Below are 20,772 nucleotides of genomic sequence, written 5' to 3'. Positions count from 1 at the left end.
TGTCTACCGGAAGTCTTTCTGAACCAATGTCTAACAAATGTCTGTCTTTGCAATAGTACCAATTAAATGTCTATCTACCTAATATTACTACCTAACATGAACTGTGCGATTTGTATTCAGGAAAATACCGATTTTAAAATGAAGTTTAGTAAACTAATAAACAGTTTTAAGATTTTATTCATTATATTTTGACATTACCTAAATATTTTTTTTATATTTTCTATTACAGTTGATCAATTATGCTTTTCAGTAATGTTCCTTATCAAACATGAAAGCTTTTTATGTAATGCTTGAATAAAAATCCTCAAGATTTAGTGGTGTAATGTCAGGCAGACAATTGGCAAAAATCCTGTCCCGTTATAAAGGGTCAAAGACATAATAAAGAACTTGATTATTTTAAACATTTAATATCTAACCACCTTTAGACAGCCTGTATCTGTTTTTCTTAATCTTATTTATTCTTAATTTTTATTTTTTTATTTTAGTTCTTCTTTTAGTTTTTTTATTTCCTTTTTATTCCTTTCCTTATTTTATTATTATCATTATTTTTGTATATTTTTATATTATTTCTTTTGAACTTTTGATTTTTTTTATTATTATTACTATACTTTTTATTATTGCTTTTTTTGTTCATTTATTTATTTGTATTTTTATTGTATTATGTAAAAGTAAGCTAATTTTAGCTAATTTTTATTCTATTAATCTTACCTTCTTTTGATCTTAATTTTTTAACAATTAAACCAAGCTTTATTATAATTATTTTTATTTTCTATCTATTTTATATTATATTAACTGTTATTTTAAAGTAATTAAATGTAGTTATTATTATTTTTTTATTATGTCAATCCCTGTTTAGCTAGATTGATTGATTGATTATGCTATTTAAGGATCTGCAGACACCCTGTAGCTATAGTTGTATTTTATTAAGCCAAATCATTCTGTGTTATATATATATATATATTATATAATTTCAGTGTAGTTCATTATAGCAGTAGTGCACCCTCACAGTGCCAGTAAATCATCCTGTAATCGTAGAGCTGATCATTAATTCAGACTGTCTCAGAGTCTCAGCCAGTCCCTGGTGTGATTTCAGAGGATAATAAATGCTCATCTGCTCTGAGTAAAGAAGCAATGCAAACCTTATTATCCTCCACTCATCAACCTCCTGCGTTTCATAAGGGCTGATGTGACGAACGGATGAGAGCACTTCAGAAAGGAGGAGCAGCAGCAGGAGGAGAAGGAGAAGGAGGAGGAGGAGGAGAACATCAGTATCTCTCTGCTCTGTGATCCTCCTTCTGTCTCCTGCAGATACAGTGATGGATTATGACTAGAAAAGTGAGAAAATAAATAAAAGGGCAGCCTTTATTTCAACAAATTCATCCCTCCATCCATCTACAGACACTGGCCTCAAATACCAAACATCTCAGAGTAGAAGTTCTGATCTAAGATCAGCTTTCATTCTCTGTCTAACTGAATTCAGTGCTGTGCAAAATATCACTAACTGACACCAGTACAGCATTCTTACTCTGAGAGGTTTGATAAATATGGGCCACTTTCTGTAAATCACTACTAAAAACAAGTGTTCTTAAATACTGCAGACCAGGGTTGCGCAAAACTCGGCATTTGAAAATGTATTCAGATTCGGTGAATGAATTTGAATTGATTCGACACTACATGATATTAAATTAAATTTGAATCATCACATTTCAGATAGAATTTGATACTAGTAATCAAATGAAACTATGTTTTTGGTAAACAAAATTATCATTTGAGTAGTTTTGTTGCATCTAATGCTCACTGCAAGCACTGCAAAAATATCCATTGGCAAAAACTAGACAAAATATATTTAAGCAAAAGAATCTGCCAATTTTTATTAGAAAGATTTCTTAAAATAAGCTTTATATAGTAACATTTAACTCAAGCTGCAGAGGATGTTATCAAAATTAGAATGATCTATTTTAGAGTGTTTTTTAATGTTAATTTGTGGTCCATACAGTAGTATCTGTACAAAATTCATGATGTACTCATGTGTAATATATACTGTAAACCTTCATTGTTTAAATACACCTTAATTATGCAATATGAATTTCTTTGAATTTCATATAATTCTAATACTGCTTCCTGCTAAAGAGAGAAAGAGAGAGAGAGAACGATCAAGAAAGAGAGAGAGAGCGAGAGAAAGGGCAAGTGAGAGAGAGCAAGAGAGAGTGAGAGCAAGTTAGAGAAAGAGTGTGTGAAAGTGTGAGTAAGAGAGACTGCGCGAGAGAAAGGGCATGTGGGAGAGAGCAAGCATAAGAGCAGGAGTGAGAGCGAGTTAGAGAAAAAGCGAGTGAAAGAATGAGAGAGAAAGAAAGAGCAATAAGAGAATGGGAGAGAGAGAGTGCAAAAGAGAAAGCAACTGAGGGAAAGAGCGAGTAAGAGAGCGAATGTGTGAGAGTGAGTGAAAAGTGCGAGAGAGAGCGTGCGAGAAACAGCCAGAGATAGGCCGAGTGAGAGAGAACATGCGAGAGAGAGTGAGTGAGAGCAAGAGAGACAGAGTAAGCGCTTGAGACTTCATCACAGTGGAGGTGTTTCGACAGGTTGAATTAAAATGAAGTGTAGATGAATGTTTAGAAGTAGACTCAGACTTTAGAGCACTTCCACATGTTTACCTCACTGTGTGTTTCATGCAAAGTATCGAAAATAAGCACTGATTTTTATTTTTTAGACGTTTCGATACCCTATTCACACCTTGTCCGGGTTTTGGGCATTCCCAAGTCGCCCCATGTTTTAACACTTCACAATCAACTTACATAATGCTATGCCATAACTTCTGGCATGTTACAGTTACAGTAAAGAAGAAACAAGACCAAGCTGGAATACTATGAACAGGTTTATTGTCAGAATGCAGATAGATCTCAGTTACAGACATGTCCATGATATTTTGGTCTCCATCTTCTCTTCTGTCCATAGTCAACATGCTGAATTTAAGGCTAGGCAGTTCCAGTTTATTCCCCCCACCCCTCAATGACATTTTTGGTTACGGTGAACCAACAGGAAAAAAAAAAAAGAATGAATCTGACGATGCATGATGCCTTTCCACGCTACACTCGACCTCCTTTTGTTTTCATCGTTCCCATTTTTCTCCTTATTTTTTTTTCCTGAATACGTACACAGCATGAATGTTAATATTTAAAGCTTTTAAACTTCCCAGGAGTGTACTGTTCTATTTTTTAAATAATAATAAAAAACATGTTCATGCATAGTTCATTTTGTCTGGATCATCCTTTATGTAAAAAGCAAGTTTTGAGTATACATGTACATAAGACACATAGTAAAATGAGTTCATAGCTACGGAATGTATTAAAGCTTCTACCTGCAAAAGGATGTGTAATGTGTGTTTCATGTCGTCTCGGTAAACTCTACGCATGTATAAAATGCTAGGAAAATAAGCATCCAATTTAAACGACGTTATAAAGAGGCCACAGAGTTTTTTCGGTACTGCATAACAGGCAATACTGCCACAAGTAAGGCCCGTCTCCACGTTCGCACAGAACTCACAGAGCAGACAAGCTGAGATGTACATTTTAAAACTACACCAGTCACTCGCGCACAATTCCTCCACAATCAAATATGCAAATAAAAATATACACTGCACAGTCTGACATGGCTTGGGTCCACTGCAGATATGTTTTATCCACCTTGCATTAAGAAGAGAGACTGAAGGATGAACGTACCTTTCAGAATCTGTGGGAAATTAATTGATTAATGGATCTGTTTTGGTCTACAAATCGATCTATCCCCTCTACAATCCCTATAATCCCTCCCTCTCCATTATTTACCCCACTATCCCAGTTTTACCAAACAAAAAACATGATTCTTTTAATGCTTTTGCATCTTTTGGGGTTTCTTTGAGTTTCTTTTCCTTTTTTGCAGAATAATTATGGTTTAATTCATTCAACCAGAAGCCTTTTAACCAGCAAAATGGCTTGTGGGTCAGACGTTGGCTTTTGATTGGCTATGGGGTCCCACTTTTTTACTTTTTCCCGTTCGAAATTACGCCCTCTTCATTCCTCGGCCCATCAGGCAGGCGAAAACAGTCATGACCATTTTGGGTTTGACCTCAACCAGGTCGTCGGGCAGGGCGTAGACTCGAGCACCGATCTTCCTGGCCATTGACACGGCATATCTGCGGCAAAAATGACATGAGGGCAAGCGTGAGCAGATTATACACTGCGGAAAATTATATATCGGCCAATCAAATCATCTTAAATCTAGGCCAAGTCTAGAAGCCTTTTATTTTTGCTTTATACAGTGTAGATAAACGTTTCCATTTAAGCTCTATAAAGGTATGTATATTATTTTTTTAATATTTACTAGATTATTGAAAAGTGTTCAAAATGTTAAATCATATATATTATATAGATGTATTACACACATAGTGATCTATTTTAAGTGTTTATTTCTTTTTTTTGTTGATGATTATGGCTTATAGCCAATGAAAACCCAAAAAGCAGTGGCTCAGAAAATGTTAATATTATATAAGATCAAATGGTACTTTTGGCAGTGTGGGCAGTGTGCCAAGTCCTGCTGGAAAATTAAATCTGCATCTCTATAAAAGTTGTTTTCAGCAGAGGGAAGCTGTAAGATATGAAGTGCTGTAAGATTTTGTGGGAAAACTAAACTGCACTGACTTTAGACTTAATAATAAAACACAGTGGATCAACACCAGCAGATGACAGACATGTCTCTCCAAACAAACCATCACTGATTGGTGGAAACTTCAGACCTCGAGCAGATTGGACTGTGTGTCTCTCCACTCTTCCTCCAGATTCTGGTCTCTTGATTTACAAATTAAACGTAAAATTAACTGATGATCAGTGATGGTTCGGAGAGACATGTCTGTCATCTGCTGGTGTAGATCCACTGTGTTCTATCATTAATTAAGTCTGTGTGTAATAATACATCTATATAATATATGAGATAGACTGGCTGCAGTCTTGAACTGAAGTTTGCTCTCTCTCTGACTCTACTAGTTCTGGACTTACTTGGCATTCTCCAGCTTGTCCTGATCAGACAGACTTCCAGTCTTTACTAGATCGTAATGAACACTGCCTGGCTGGATAGCATCGATGAGGTCCAGAACCGGCAAGCTGGAACTGATTTCTTTGTCCTGTGAGACAAAAAAACAAATTCACATTTAATCATATTTTAAAATGTTCAGAACTGCACAACACTACAAGAAACCGGACCATACTTAAAAAATGTTGTATCTGAAAACGCAATAATCACACACCTTGAAGCTTGAAATTTTGGTTGATTTTCCTGCTCCTGCCAATGTTTTATTAACCCAGTTGACGATGATGTCATCATTCACCTTCTCTCCATCTCCCAGGTCCTCAAGTACATTCAGAGTGTATCTACAACACAAAAACACGCAAACCAACACAAAAAAATGACCACAGAAGATCAGAACAAGCACAAACAAATACTTATTTTTTACTGCTTTTACCTTCTGTGTGTACATAAATTGTATAAAAGACATTATAAATCACAATGATGTACAGTACATACCTCCTCATCAGCTGCCAGACGAGAGCCAGAGTCAGCGTTGGGTTTCCATCATTCAGGTCTTGCCCTCCGATGCCCACCAGTGAGAATTTGGCAGTTGTCTTTCCCAAATCCACAGCGTAGTTACAGTTTTCCAGCTGCACTCAGAAGAGGGAAAAATACATAAAGGTAAGCAATGAAGCCATCATCTTGTATAGAACATTAAAGCAGCATCATTTGAGGGTCGTTTTTATTTAGTTATTTTTTTATCATCTACAGGTGAAGTTATGATATAAGCTCCTCTTTATGGTAAATAGGGAATTTTACTAACTAACTAAAAAAACAAAAAAATCCTTAAAATACATGTCAAATCTGGTTATAGCAGGCCTATATCTCAACTAAAATTAATTGAAAACACTTAAAAATGTATTTTGCATGTCTGCCTTATATATGTGTGTCTGAATAAAGCCAGACAGCCTTAAATCAGCCTTTTTCTCTTTTCTCTTATAGCTGAATCTGAAATTCCAGTCTAAAAACTAGCTAATGAGATAAAATGTGACAGATTTACCCAAAACATTTTAATATTCCTTTAAGCAAAAACAGTCAATAAACAGAAACTAATTTTTAAAAATTTCCATGACTTATTCAAAACTTTCTGGGTATTTTTTTTTATATTTTCCAAAACATATCCAGGCCTGGAAATTGCTATTTTCAAACTAGATGACTTCTCCAGGTTTTTCCATGACCGTTTGAACCCTGCTATTAAATAGCGAGATTCATTAGAAATTATTACAGATACAGATCAGTTCGTTCACATTTGTGTCATTTATGCCCACAAATCGAATATGTAGCTGATCTATATATTATATTATGTATATATAATATATCATATAATTATCAGATTGTATATATTACACACAGCCCTGAACAAGTCAGATCTGAGACACATTAAGGTAAAATAATACTAATAAAACTAATATTACTAATAATAATAATACATTTTTATGCCATTTCAGCTTGGTAACATAAAGTAACCTAAAATTTCAGGTTTGGATTAAAAGCTTAAAAAAGTACCTTTTTCATATTGGCCCCAAGTTTGGGATATGGTGGCTTATTGACTTTGTTGTTCCAGTCGACCGGTACTTTGATGCGTTCGTAAAGCTGCAGAATGACCAGAGCATCTTGCAGGTCACTGAGAGAAAAAGAAGAGAAGAGATTAGTCAAGCAGTAAAATGTGTAATAATATAAATAAAATATAGTATTTAATAATAACATGAAAAAGAACAGGATTGCTGCAGACAAAAGCATTTTAAAGTTTACCCATATAGGTGGTTGACATGAGGATTAACACCCAGTGAGTTCATCCAGTTTCTGAATGTTCTCTCCTCTCTGGTTTCTCCTGAATTGAGGAGAAAAAAAAATGAACAATTCAGTTTCAGCCCAATAAATCAGATCTTTTCAAATGATTCACAGTTAAAGAAGAAGAAGAACAAAACAAAACAATACAAAACAAGAGAGGATGCTTTTTAGTTCGGCGCTTATTGCAAAAAACACAGGAGTTTAACCACCTCTAGAGGGCACCAAGTCCCACCTGAGCACAATGGTGCTCTGTACCTCAGGAAATTACCCAACAGGTCCCTCCCTTTACTTTTTTTTAGTATTTGGACAGATTCCAATCCAAAGAGCAAGTCTAATCCACTTCTGCTCAACACATCCACTTTATAGGGGTGTAGCTGAAACATTAAATTACAATGTTTTATCATATACATTTTTGGGATTAAATGAAAACAATAAAGATGAATTTGATTCATTATTTATGCCTGGGGTAACAGATATAAATAAATAAAACAGTGGCCATGCTCCCCTGCAGGCTGGTATTTCCACTGAACCTGCAGTGGTGGGAAGGGGAAGCGAGGGAGGGGCTGGTTTTGCTGGATGGGAATGGGGTCAGTTTACCCACCCTCCAAAAGGCCCCAGTCGATGTCCTGGTTCTCAGGTTTGGTCAGCGCTGGGTACTTGTTGAAAAGGTTGGCCACAAACGCCAGATTAAGTTTTGGGTTGCCAGATACCACGTCGGCTGGAGTGACGAACTGCCTGCAACCCAGCCTGTCGGCCTGAACCAGCATCGCTTCTGCTCTCTTCAGGTCATCTTTCTCCTGCAGAACACACATATAAACACACATATAAACACAAAACACACATTTAAACACACATATAAACACAAAACACAAACACAGGAAAGGTCAGAGGATGCCCACTTAAAGTGTCCATACTGTAATTAACAAGTCTAAACCATACTGATTTTTCATGATTTTTTCATGCTTTTATGGCACATTTTCATGACCATACAACCTTTAAAGCATCAGTGCAGACATGGACGATGAAAAAAATATATACACTTTTCTTTAAAAACGCGAAAAAACCCCTGCCAAAACCTGAGAGCTCCACTGTCTATTATATATCTTATATTTGGCTGAAAGAAGCCTTAACAGCATTAAATCAGTAACAAATTTATAGTTATAGGTAAAGCAAAAACTCTTATTAGTTTAAACTACATGCACACGATGGATTTGCCCAAGCATTATATTATTTAAATGATTAAATTATTTTTGTTCAGTCGATTAACAAAAACACAGTTTTGTAAAGCAAATATTTTTAGACTTTTCCAAAAGTTAAACTTGTCCATGCCTGAAAATTGCTATTCTTAATCCATTCAAACCCTGCACAAATTTGCCTCACAAAAGCCTCAGCTAAAAACATCCACAGCTCATGTCATATAATCCCACCCATCTCTCTGCTGTTGCATGGCATATCTTGGTTAAATACAATTAAACAGAGGAAGACAGTTTGTAAACAGTAAACAGCTGAGCGGAAAATGTAAACCATGAGTGCAACTGCATTACAGACACTTTATCTGCAAACTGCACTATGCATAGCATCATACTAGCAGTGCAATTATGATTATTTATGATTATACTGCAGAGTCTAACAATGATGCTCCTCTTTTCAAAATGATCTGACGATTTAAAGCTGAAGCACATTTAAAGCAGAATAAAATAAAACAAAAAGTTAAACAGCAAACCAAACTTGCTGTAAACAAAGAGCATGTTTTCACAGCACAGGAAAGCAACACAGTTTGATATAATCAGCTTCAGATAACAGAGCACACAGGATGAAACGGAAGTGCCGGATTTCAAAAGAGACCATTCATAACGCAGAAGCAGAACGTGCCGAGGGATACGGCTGTGCCTTTCAGGCACGCTGATCGCAAAGTGACCCTGAAAGTGACCGGAGAACAACGGCAGCTTAAATTCAGCGTGAAAAGACCTCTTTCTCCCTGCTGTCCGGTCACAGACGTTTCCCCCGCCGCCACCACCACCCAGTCCCTGTCGGCTTCTCTTGGCACCGCCAGAGGTTAAGTACATTCACACGGCATTGTGGACCCGTGAATCACTGAGGTTTCTCCATAAATCACTGTACCGCTGGGAACGCCACACGGCCACTTTACACCAAACTCAGATGATAAACGGTTCAGGCTGAGGCAGTCTGGATGAATCCTGCAGAAACAGCCTCTACTGAGACAGAAAGATAGAGGAGGGATAGAACCTCCACAACAGGGAGTTTGGCATCAGCAGTGTTAACAGATGTGGTGACTGCAGCCGCCAGCCTTTGGCTACTAAAGTTAGCAAACTAAATTAACTAGAGATGTCAGAGTTTTTGAGCATCTGCCAATTCGGTGTCCAGATTCAAAACACTGGCAATGCAAGTTCTCCCTTTTTTAAAAAAGGTTTTCATTTTTATTATAAATCAATTATTACATACAGCTCTGGGAAAAAAAAAGGAGAGCGCACTTAAAATTTATGAGTTTCTTTGATTTTACCAAATTGAAAACCTCTGGAATATAATCAAGAGGAAGATGGATGATCACAAACCATCAAACCACCAAACTGAACTGTTTGAAGTAATTTTTGCACCAGGAGTAAAGCAGCATAAAGTTATCCAAAAGCAGTGTGTAAGACTGGTGGAGGAGAACATGATGCAAAGATGCATGAAAAAAAACTGTGATTAAAAACCAGGGTTATTCCACCAAATACCAAATGATTTCTGAACTCTTAAAACTTTATGAATATGAACTTGATTTCTTTGCATTATTTGAGGTCTGAAAGCTCTGCATCTTTTTGTTATTTCAGCTATTTCTCATTTTCTGCAAATAAATATTCTAAATGACAATGTTTTTATTTGGAATTTGGGAGAAATGGTCTCAAGTTTTTTTTCAGAACTGTCTAATAACTATTAATATATTTTACTAGTGTACAAAATGGCCATATAAATGACTTTTAATTTTTTTTATATGTACAGACTGAACGTTTCCAGCGCAAGCAGGGTGGTGATGGGTCAGTAGGTAATGACAGTGCTGTGGTTTCAATTCGAGGGTTTGCCAAGATGCTACTGTTGGCCATTAAGCAAGGCCTCTAACACTCTCCGATCTTACTGTGTATATATTTACTCAACATCGTCAGTCCAGCAGGATTGTAATTCTGATAATGAAAGCCTCCAAGGATTTCCATCTGTGTTCAGTGTGGGTGTGAGCATTTTCAGGTACATACTTGAGCACATATTAATCAGCAGCCTCTGCTGCGCTAAACTACAGTGCCATTAACTCTCCCTCTCCTCTTACTGCTGAGCTAAGACTCCATATAAACACTTGTGCTCAGGCTGGTGCAGCGTGCCAAGTCCTCTCCATAATGTCTTGAGCATCTGCCAGAGTCTTACAAGAAACCCTGACACACTCTTACGCATCTGACACAGGAGCAACGGGATACTGCCTCACTGTGGGACCACACACACTTCACACACTTCACACATTTAAAGCTGTAAACATGAGTATGATGCTGCTGGTATGAGTTATTAACAACAAATGTGTATGTTGTGTATTTTGACACAAAGACAACTTCCTGAGTGAAGGAAAACAGTAGATTAAACATTAAAGAACATAGATCTAAAACACTTTTTCTGTGTTTCTATTTTATGCCAGATTTTAATCAGGCTATGGGTCAGGTGTTGACCTTAAAATATCTTCTAAATGCCCTGGTGTGTCTGTTGATGTAGAGTACAGCATGTTTTTTACAATCTCAAAGAGATGAGACAAGGTGTTTCTGGAAAGTCCATCACAACCCCCACATGCCTGAAGGAATTTTTCAGACAAAACTTCCGTTTCTCTCCCTCGTGCAAGTACACACACACACACTCTACTCTACACAGCAAATCAGAACATTTCACAGTTTAAGACTCACATTGAAGCCGGCCATGTTGATGTCAATGCGGTCCTCATTTTCTTTAAGACCTTTGGGTGCAATCTGGTTCAGGAGGTGGAAATAAGCCTTGGAGTCCTGCGAGAATTAAACAGAAAAAGACAAACTAAGTAAATGCAAAAAATACAAATAAAAATGACATGATAAAATAAAAATAATGAATACAATAAGCATGCTCACAACCGGTGAGATTGTTTAAATGCAAGGGGAAAAAGAAAAACAGAATCAAATGATCTAAGACAAAAATGAGTCATGCCAAAGAGGAAAACTTGGCTGAACATTTGGAAAAAAAGTACCTTCACATTGTTTGAGAAGTCTGTAAGCTAAAGCACAGAGAAAGATAGTTGGTAAGAGATAGGACCACACAAGAATGCAGCTCACACCATCAAAGGATTTTAATAGCTTCTTAGAGATAGACAACAATCATGAATGTTCGGTTATCTGTAGACATATGAGAATGTCTGTCTTAGTGTTTAGCGATGTACAGATAATAGAAAAGTATATCAATACTTTATCATTAAAAATGGTGGATTACACCATTAATTTATTATCAGTACTATAAGAAAGAACACTTTAAAATTAAGAGTGGCACCGGGGGCATCTTTCTCCCCCCTCTCTGCAGGGCAGCACATTCTGCAAGTAAGAAGAGAAAGTCAGGCATGTCTGCTGGCTAAAAGCAGGAATTTTGTCGATCGTACAGAAATTTCTCACAAAGGCAAATATTAAATTATGTTGCATATAAATCTGAGAGTGAGGGCAGGCCCATGGACACATCCAAACCAATCTGCGAAAGCCTTTAGGTAGATAGAGAGTGAAAAGAGAGAGAGCAAGCGTGATTGAAAACAGTTCGAATGAACTTAAGTGTGAATGAATCTTTCGAAGTAGAGCTAGACTTTAGAGCACTTAAATATATTTACCTCGCTGTCTGCTACTGTGTGCACCAGGGCACTGTATCGTAAACAAGCATTTTTATTTTTTAGACCTTTCAGTACTTATTTAGTACTTAGAGCAGTTTGATCGGTGCCTTTTGGTTATAGAATTTCAACACACAGCCCTGCTAATAATCAAATCTAACATTTTAAAATCAAAGCAGCTCAGTGGTCACCTAAAACAGTCATTTTCATTTCTGATGCATGAAATAAAAGATGCATCAAGCCTATATAAGCCTATTAAGGTGGAATACTGATCTGAAATCAGCATGGTTGCAGCACAGTCCTGCTTCACACATGGCACCTGAGTCACTGAGCCAGGCTCACCTTGATGTCAGAACTGAAGTTGTTGATTTTGTGCCAGCCAGCATTGTCTAGGTGGAAGTTGGCCCAGCGCAGCAGCAGCTCCTCTGGAGACAGCTTCATTAGATCCTCCAGAGTCTCTCCTTCCCGCAGCAACGCTGCCAGCGCTGTGAAAACACACACTCAACCGTCAGCACAGGTCTGTGTATTTATATCATGATGGCAAAACAAATGCAGACACACCTCAGACATAATCAACCAGCTATTAGAACTATAGGGTAAACAGAACAATGGATTCCTGCAAAAATGCTCAGAACAAAGACCACTGATCCTTGGACAATTACAGAGCAAACATAAAAAAGCACTAATAGTGGCGTGTGTGTATACAGAGTAAACATGGTAAATGCACAAGCGTGCATACCACCAGCAAACCATAAGCTGTAGATCACTGGATTTGCATGGTATTATGGGAACGACAGTGCACTCTCACATAGATTCACTATGGTAAATGTAGTTTTGTTTAGCTCATTTGTTTGTGTTGGCATATGTACATATATGTGCGTGAGAGAACTGGTTTTAGGCACGTGTGAAAATGTTATGTAGTAAGGAATTGTATTTTTGCTCAGTAAAACACTAATATTACAACTGACAAAAATAACGTGTATTTAAAGAGTAATGGCAGTGTTTTTTTTTTTACTTAGCACCAAAGCTCTCCTCGTGAGAGTATAGTATTATTATTATTATTATTATTATTATTATTATATCATCCATCAACCACCTGCTTTGGTAAATCAGTGCTCAATGAGCAAAGGTGTCAAATTTAGTCCCATTCAAATATAGATACTAGGGTTTCAAAAATACTTCTGTAGAAGTTGTAGCATCAACTTAAGCTTTTTAATCTTAAAGTAAAAGTGTAAAAGTACTGGTTTCAAAACTACTTAAAGTATAAAAGTAAATGTAATGTGAGGGGACAAAATAAAGCCATAAGGACAAAAGAACTGAACAGAATTAAGGGATGGTTGGGGGAATTCATGGCAAATTTATAACAAAGCCCTGTTCTACAAACAAGCTCAGCTTTTATTCGGTTGATTTTTGTATTTTTGTATCCGTTCTAGTGTGATTTACTGTTTTTACAGGCAAAAACTTATTGCAGAGATAAATGGTGAAAATTTAATTAAATAATGTGCTTAAGTGCATTAGTAAATGTTTTGCACAGAGATGTGTGTTTATATATTTGGGCATCAATTACACTGGCATCACGGCTCTTAGATTTAACCACAATTAAAAAACATTGAGCATTATATATTATTATGGACATGTATTGTCTGCCAGAGAGTCTGCTCACTTAAATAACTCAATGCGAACAAGGACAGCAGCCTTTAATCAAGAAGAACAGATGTTGGGAGGCTGTTCTTTTGCTTCATGCAAACAAATAACATTATGTCAGAGATTAGTCGGCTAATCAGAATCCAGAATTATAGGTTTTATAAAAAATGTAATGTTTTATTCCTTTCATTCGTTTCTATCTATTATATTATTTACCCAATGCTGGAGCTTATACTAAGCAATACTATCCATAAATATAGACAGCTTTGCATCATTAATCACAGACAAACTATTGGATTGTTTCTCTGGATGGATTCCCTGCAGGACTGCACACTCTACACTTTACTGCACATGCATCACTCTATTGACAGTAAGGCAACGTAAAACCCAAAGCACTGCAGATTCCTACGCTGCAGATTAGAGAGTGGTCAAACTTGTTAGTCTGCTCCTGAGGCTCCCACAGCCTGCAGAGCTGATCAGATTCTTCCTCGTATTATTTAATAAGTCACCAGAGAGGAGAGGAACTATCTGTTTTTGTGAATTCCTGGCCGATGTCATCAGCCCCGGCCCTCTAAATGGTGCCAGTGTTGGGGCCAAACGCCTGACTGTGAGCAGGTCACCAGGGGCGGGTGAGGAGAGGCTTACCCTCATTTCTGCTCAGCTCGATGTCAGCAAACAGGCCGATCTTGATGATCTGCCACAGTAGGCCCAGAACAAGGTGAGGTTTGCCTTCCCGCAGGTCCAGCGCACCGATGTTAACCACGTGGCATCCGATAGCTGAGGCAGAGTTCAGGGCAAGGTTGAGGTTCTCCTGCAAGGTGTGGACAACAAGAGATCAACATTCTTAAACATAATTTAATTCAAAATTCACATTCGTGTTACATATATTCAGTAAAACTATATCCAAAAACACAATTCCATCAAATATGGCAAACTGACCTTAAACTAATCCTTGAAAAGCATTACAGCATTACTTGTTTTATTGAACAAACACAAAGAAGAGTAAAAAAAGAAAAAAACAACAAAACTACAACTGACCTGTATTGTGAATGGTGTTAGCTTCTTCTTGTTTATTGTCCTCTCATCAATTGTATCAGGCACTGACAGGTTGATCATTTTACTGGTGGAAGAAAACACTCAAATTAGAGGTCTACTCCCTACATGTGATAGATGTGTGGCAACCTTTTCTGGCCTTTGTTGAGGATTTGGATCCTGACACTGTGTCAATTTAATATTTTCTATAATTTATGTCATTAATAATTATATAATTTATTTGTACAATTAGTATAACAACCTAATTTATTCATATGCTTATGTATGTGTATATTTATATACATATGTATGTATGTATGTGTATTCTTATAAGTATGTCTGGATTTATGTAAATGTTATGTCTGGTATTGTGAGGGTGGGGGGGGGGGGGGGTTATATGTTGTACTTTCTTTTCTGATGCAATATAAAACACAATAAAAAAACTTTGAACAAAAAAATTAGAGGTCTACTTCAACTGCAGAGACTGTGAGTATGATTGCAGCCCAAAAGGTGTTACTAGGTGGTTGCTAAGATGTTGCTAGTTGGTCTACACTGTAAAATTGGAAAGGAGTCGATATCTCGTAAATTGAGTTAACTGGACAAAAAAAAACAAAAAAAACAGATGGAATAGTAATAAGAAGACAAATCAGACTTAGGAAGAACAGTACAGCACACTGCAATCACACTTATAAAAGAGTTAAATAATAAAAACATAAGAAAATGATGTCTGAACCAGACTCACCACAGCACAATTCCATCTCCTACAGCCTTGAAGAGACTGTCTGTGTTGGGGTTCATTGGAAGCACATGCTTGCAGTCAGGGTCCTTTTCCAGAGCTGTGTTGATCCAGTTCACAAAGGCAAACTTTTCCTCCTCTGCATCACAAATAACAATTACATGTAGTGAGAATATACACACAAATCTCTCCTACACACACACACACACACACATCTCTGAAGATGTGTTTTGAGAAGCACAGTCTAGATTGATTATGACAGCAAACCCAAATATGGTTTTCACGGTCAACGAAAGTTGGTCTCTAAATGACCAATTAAGGCAACATTAAGTCATTATGAATACGACTGGATTGAAAGGCAACTATTGAAAGCATGTGATAGCATAACAGCAAAAGCTGTGCAGGTCTGCTTGGTTAGCTGAAGTTTGAAGAAGACCGCAGTAAAAAATATAAACCTTTTTTTATCGATTTTATTTATATATTGTTATATTTCCACTTCTTTCAGTGAGGCTTTCAGAGTTATGAACTAGGGGTGAATAATGACAAAAGCTGCTGATGGCCTTATATGTGGGAAAGTGGGATTCACCCTCTGAACACTCTGCAGGCAGCAGACCCCTCCTGACCTTTTAAAATTAAAACATTCCCCAAATACACAAGTCATGTGAACAGCATATTAAATCAAATCAATCAAAATGATGAATTGATATTTAGATCCCTTTCGTATAAATGAGACCAAAACTCTAGTATTGGATGGGCTCTTGTATTGGATTAGTAAATTAGTAAAATCCAATATAATATACAGGAGGTGGGTTTGAACCTGAGTAGGAGTGCTGTGTGCCCGCGCTGGACAGCTCAGACGTGCCCCCAATAGCCAGGATGCCCTCTTTCCTGTTGATGGCCTTGCGAAAGCTCTTGGCGATGTCGCTGCTCTTGAGCTCCTGGAAGATCTACAGAGATACAAGAAAAAAAAGATAAGAAAAGAATAGAATGTGTGTTAAGTAGGGCCTAATAAATCACAATACACTATTATTACTGTTTCCCTCCCAAAAATAGAGCACTACCAGCATTAAAAATATTAATAATCATGATTTAATTATGATTAATCACAGAATTGTTGTTGTGTAACATTTTTAGTTTGTTTATTCAAGAAGATATGCATTTATATGGCTATTTATTACTTGTTTATTTTTTGTTGGATGTGTTATTTCTATTTTGTACTGCACTGCAGTATCAAATCTGGTCTCGGTCAAATGACATCGTGGGCAAATAAAATATGAACAGGACATCTCTAATGTTTTAAGGCTTTACATGCTTTGTAGCTTTAATAAAAGGCCTCTGCCTGAAGGAGACCCTTTCACACTTGGGCCCGGCTAAGAGTGCAGATGCACATATTCCATTTGCCACGCCCGAGCAATCAGACTGGGCCTTTTTAGTTCCAAGTGGAACAAGCGTCGAAACCAAGCTGCCAGCAGCTGCGCTATAATCCTCCCCTCCTCGCCCCGAGTTGCTGACCATCGCAGCAGTGCAAACAAACACTGAGCCATTGACAGAGGAGAGCCGCATTCAGTTAGTGTTGACAGCCAGAGGGGAAGGGCATTGTCTGCAGCAAGCTGGATGGGTACACTGAGATGTAGTCATCTGTCCTTGGGTATTTTGCACCATGCTAATAATGACTCAGAAGAGAGTGACTAGGAACTCTATTTTATTTTTTCATGGCCAGCTGGCAAGAGCTTACTCTGACGTGTCGTCTCCTATTATCAACCAGTTCCGCCTATCACACAGCTTCCTTTCTATCTCTGACAATCGCGTTAAGTAAATTCAAAACTTGTCAGCTCCCGCTTTAGACCAACAATTAAACTTTATCCTCAGAGGAAATCACACTATAAAACAATATTTTAGTGGCACTAATGTTGTACATCTGTGCGTAATAAACTGGGTGGAGCGTGCGCCGCATTTACTATATTTTTTCCCCAACTTTAATGTTGCACACTACTTGGGATGCCTAAATTGAAGTGAACAAGGATGTCGCCATGTTTTCCTGTCATAATCAGAGTAGGAATACCAACACAGGACAATTGCGATCTTATTGTACAACACTAGGTACAGCTGGATTCCACAGGCACAGTGCAGAAATGTTTTAAGCTGTGCTTTAAAAATACACATTATTACACACATTATCAGCCACAAGTATTATGTTAAGAGTAATTATTAAAATAAAATCTTATATATATGTGTGTATATATATCTTTTTTTTTTTTTAACAGTTAATACAGGGTATATTAAGCATAAAATAAGGTGGCCATTAAAAGGGGATCCTTCCAATTGCAGCAGGTCTTGTTCCTGTAGGTGCCTACATAACCAAACATTTTTTTATAATTTTATTTTGAGGTCAAACGAGTCCTCAAACAAGATGTTAAACTACACAAATATCTATCCTAAAACTGTTTATCTGTGTGAGTAAGCTTACTGAAAATAAACTGAAGCTCTTTAGATTTCCAATCTTCTGCCTGAAATGGCCTAAATAAATGATTGATTAGGTGAAAATAATGGTAAACAGTAATAATACACAAATAAATAAGCAATACATTTATTAAAAAGTAATTAAGCCTCTTAATCCCATCCGCTGTTAACACTCCCCAACTCTGGCAGTTACAGTATTTCAGTTTGAATGGGATAGATTTGGGTTCTGGCTCAAAGCATCTGCTGAATCTGCTAATCTAGGATTTATCACAATAAATCGGCCTCTGTTCCTCTATCCCTCCCTCTCTCAGAGTCTGTACCATATGCTCACAATGAGAAAAGGCCAGAACGCCACTAAGCATATTTACTAGAAACCCCTAATAGCATTACACCAACTCAACAGAAAGATCTAAGCTTCTCACAGAAAGCCACTTCTAATTGAAAAGGCATTAAAACATTAACTTAAATCAGTCAATCTACACCAGGACATGGGAGAAGACAAGGTGACAAACAAATGAATAAATATATAATACATGTAACCGCACTGAAATGACTTACTGAGAGAAATTCATTAAAGCTGATCCTGTTGTCCTTGTCTTTGTCCCCCTCTGTCATCAGCTTCTGGATGATCTCACGGACTTTGTACCCCGGGAGAGGGAGATTGGCCTCTTTGAACAGGTCGTGGAGCTCAAAGTCACTGATGTAGCCATTATTGTCCAGATCTTCACACACACACACACAGAGAAAGAAAAAGAAAAGACGACATGTTTTACTGCACTATTCAGAGTGTGACAACGTGCACAATGGCTCAGCATATGCAGTAGAGAAACAGAGACAGCGTCATTTGGAACACAGCCACCGTTACATCGGCCAAGCTGAGTCAGTTCATCAGTAAGAGTTCATCATCATCTTTCTTTGCAGTTACAACAAAAACAAACAAAAGGTTTAGTTAACCAGTTTGGGATGGTTTAGACAAAGAAGGGTGTGTAAAAAAATAAAAAATAAATAAATTACACGAGGAGCACCACAAAGACATGGAGGAGCAGGAAGTAAAGTGCTTCTTTGATCATGAGCTGCACTCAACATCAGCTTTAATTAAACCACGAGGCCTGGGATAATTTAAAGGGTTCTTTCCACCTACTGAGCACTAACTCACTCCCTTACTGCTCTCTGAATGCTAACATCCACCAGCAAGGTGACCCAAGATTATACGCACAGGAGCACGTTCACATAGCACATGAACACGTGGCTCAGTATAATGGTGCCTTGGGTGTTTATAATGAACGTTACAGAGAGCTCTACAGCTTTTTATATATGGTGGCACAACTGTCTGAGCAAAGTGGAGATTGCTTTAATATCTGGTCATCCAAGTGCAAACTGAACAATTGTATAGCTGATACAGTTAGTTTGGTGAACAGAAATTAATTGATAATTCAACAGAAATGATTCTAGTTGTGACTTAATAATGAGGGAATATCTAGCCCTATTAGTTTAAAAGATAAATCTGATGTGAAATAGACTTAAGTTCCCAAAAAATGTGTTTTTAGCCTATGCTCCCAACAGGCTTGGCTCACAAAATGCTAATGATGGGGGCATAGCATTGTTCAGGTAAAAAAACAACTACAACAACAAATATATACACTCTATATAATATATTTTCACTATATTTATGCATTTCACAGTATTCAATTTGCAATTAAATTTATAAAACAGGTACTTTGATATTGTTGATTTTATCTATAACCTAATTTACCTTAATTATTGTTGACTATTTTACTGTAATAATTAAACTTGCATTATTGCATTATTTACCACATTCCCTGCTGCTTTTATAATATGGAAGGCTCTATTTTGTAAATAATCTTGATTACGTCTTTGTCTTTTAACCCCAGCCAAGCAATTTAACTTACTAAATAAAATCTAGCAGTAACTAGCTCATCATTACAATCATCACCACACAGCTAACAGTGTGCAAAAGACTAAAACTGCTTACTCACAATAAACTTTCCATTAATCAAATGTGTGTACATTGCATACTCAAATGCTTCCATTTAGATGTTTCTATTTTTGTCCAGGATCAGCGTAATGCCCTGATTAGATCACTCTTTATTCAAATGTGATACACACACCCACACTAGAAGGAAAGGAGAAAGACCAACCAGTTTAAAATATGCAGTATATATATATTTAGGATCACTCTGTAACTCAGTACATTACAATATTCATTTAAAAAGCATCAAATTATCTATTGTCTATTATCTCTATTATATATTTTGCATAGTATTTATTCATAGGCAGATGGAACATAAAATCGGCCACAACATTAAAACCAGCTCTGTATACACACACTACCATGGTCATCAATAACATTATATTCACCTTCTTGCTCATGCTTTCCTAAAATACATAATTTCCTAATAAACATTAATCCAAGATTTTTGTAATAATAATTAGATTAATTGAAATATTATGCTTTTTCCAGCAAATAGAAATGATGTCTATGACTTTACTTTAAAAGTACTCCGTAGTCATGCAATAAGAAAAAAATAAATCCTGTATGGAAAAAAAAGATGCATCAAGATGAACAGATCGATAATTGTTTTATAACCATGCAGACTAGTCTGGGGCTGCCTCCTAAACCAGACTTAAGATTTCTTTTTTTTTTCTCCTGCCGCTTTGACTAGATGACCTCATTGTGAATGGGAAAAGAAAGTGGAAAGCAAATATTATGGTGACAGGTGACTTGGCTTAAGGTGAGCAGTCACATGAAAGAATTATCTCTTGGCAAGAGCAGCAGCAATAACATCACCATCAGCAGCAGCAGCAGCAGCAGCAGCAGCATGATGGTACATAAGGTACACAGAGTACAGCAAGTCAAGGACTAATAAAATTACAGTAACATCAATCGATTGAACTGAAAATGACATGTCAGCCTGAAGGAAGGCCATTTCAAGCTTAAGCTGAAACACTACACCACAGTAGTCATTCAGATCAAGCATCTCAGCTGATCTATGATCAGCTTCTGCCTTTTACATCCTGAATATGCACTCTAACTCCGAGCACTTCACAGACTCAGCCAGAAAATACTCCCATTACAATCAAGTCCATCACTTTACAAACCATTCTTACGATCTGTACTTTGTTA

The 20,772-nt window shown here is 37.0% G+C and overlaps 1 protein-coding gene across 3 annotated transcripts in view; it reads right to left on the bottom strand.

The window, feature by feature from the left end:
• Positions 1-2,859: 2,859 nt before the first annotated feature.
• Positions 2,860-20,772, bottom strand: part of pls3 (plastin 3 (T isoform)) — a 31,331-nt gene continuing 13,418 nt past the window's right edge. For 2 of the 3 annotated variants that reach the window (XM_049484380.1, XM_022683716.2), the window contains exons 3-17: positions 18,186-18,349; positions 15,985-16,114; positions 15,174-15,306; positions 14,438-14,519; positions 14,045-14,210; positions 12,098-12,240; positions 11,138-11,164; positions 10,824-10,919; positions 7,490-7,685; positions 6,850-6,928; positions 6,604-6,721; positions 5,554-5,687; positions 5,276-5,399; positions 5,028-5,152; positions 2,860-4,168 (exon numbers count right to left, since the gene is read on the bottom strand). In XM_049484380.1, the coding sequence (XP_049340337.1) occupies positions 4,036-4,168; positions 5,028-5,152; positions 5,276-5,399; positions 5,554-5,687; positions 6,604-6,721; positions 6,850-6,928; positions 7,490-7,685; positions 10,824-10,919; positions 11,138-11,164; positions 12,098-12,240; positions 14,045-14,210; positions 14,438-14,519; positions 15,174-15,306; positions 15,985-16,114; positions 18,186-18,349 (1,850 nt within the window). In that variant the 3' untranslated portion in view covers positions 2,860-4,035. The remainder of the gene's footprint in view (positions 4,169-5,027; positions 5,153-5,275; positions 5,400-5,553; positions 5,688-6,603; positions 6,722-6,849; positions 6,929-7,489; positions 7,686-10,823; positions 10,920-11,137; positions 11,165-12,097; positions 12,241-14,044; positions 14,211-14,437; positions 14,520-15,173; positions 15,307-15,984; positions 16,115-18,185; positions 18,350-20,772) is intronic. The other variant, XM_007228425.4, reaches the window with a different exon arrangement.

Source organism: Astyanax mexicanus, chromosome 10, assembly GCF_023375975.1.
Source record: "Astyanax mexicanus isolate ESR-SI-001 chromosome 10, AstMex3_surface, whole genome shotgun sequence".
NCBI classification, from domain to species: domain Eukaryota; kingdom Metazoa; phylum Chordata; class Actinopteri; order Characiformes; family Acestrorhamphidae; genus Astyanax; species Astyanax mexicanus.
This window is presented reverse-complemented; position numbering and strand designations above follow the sequence as displayed.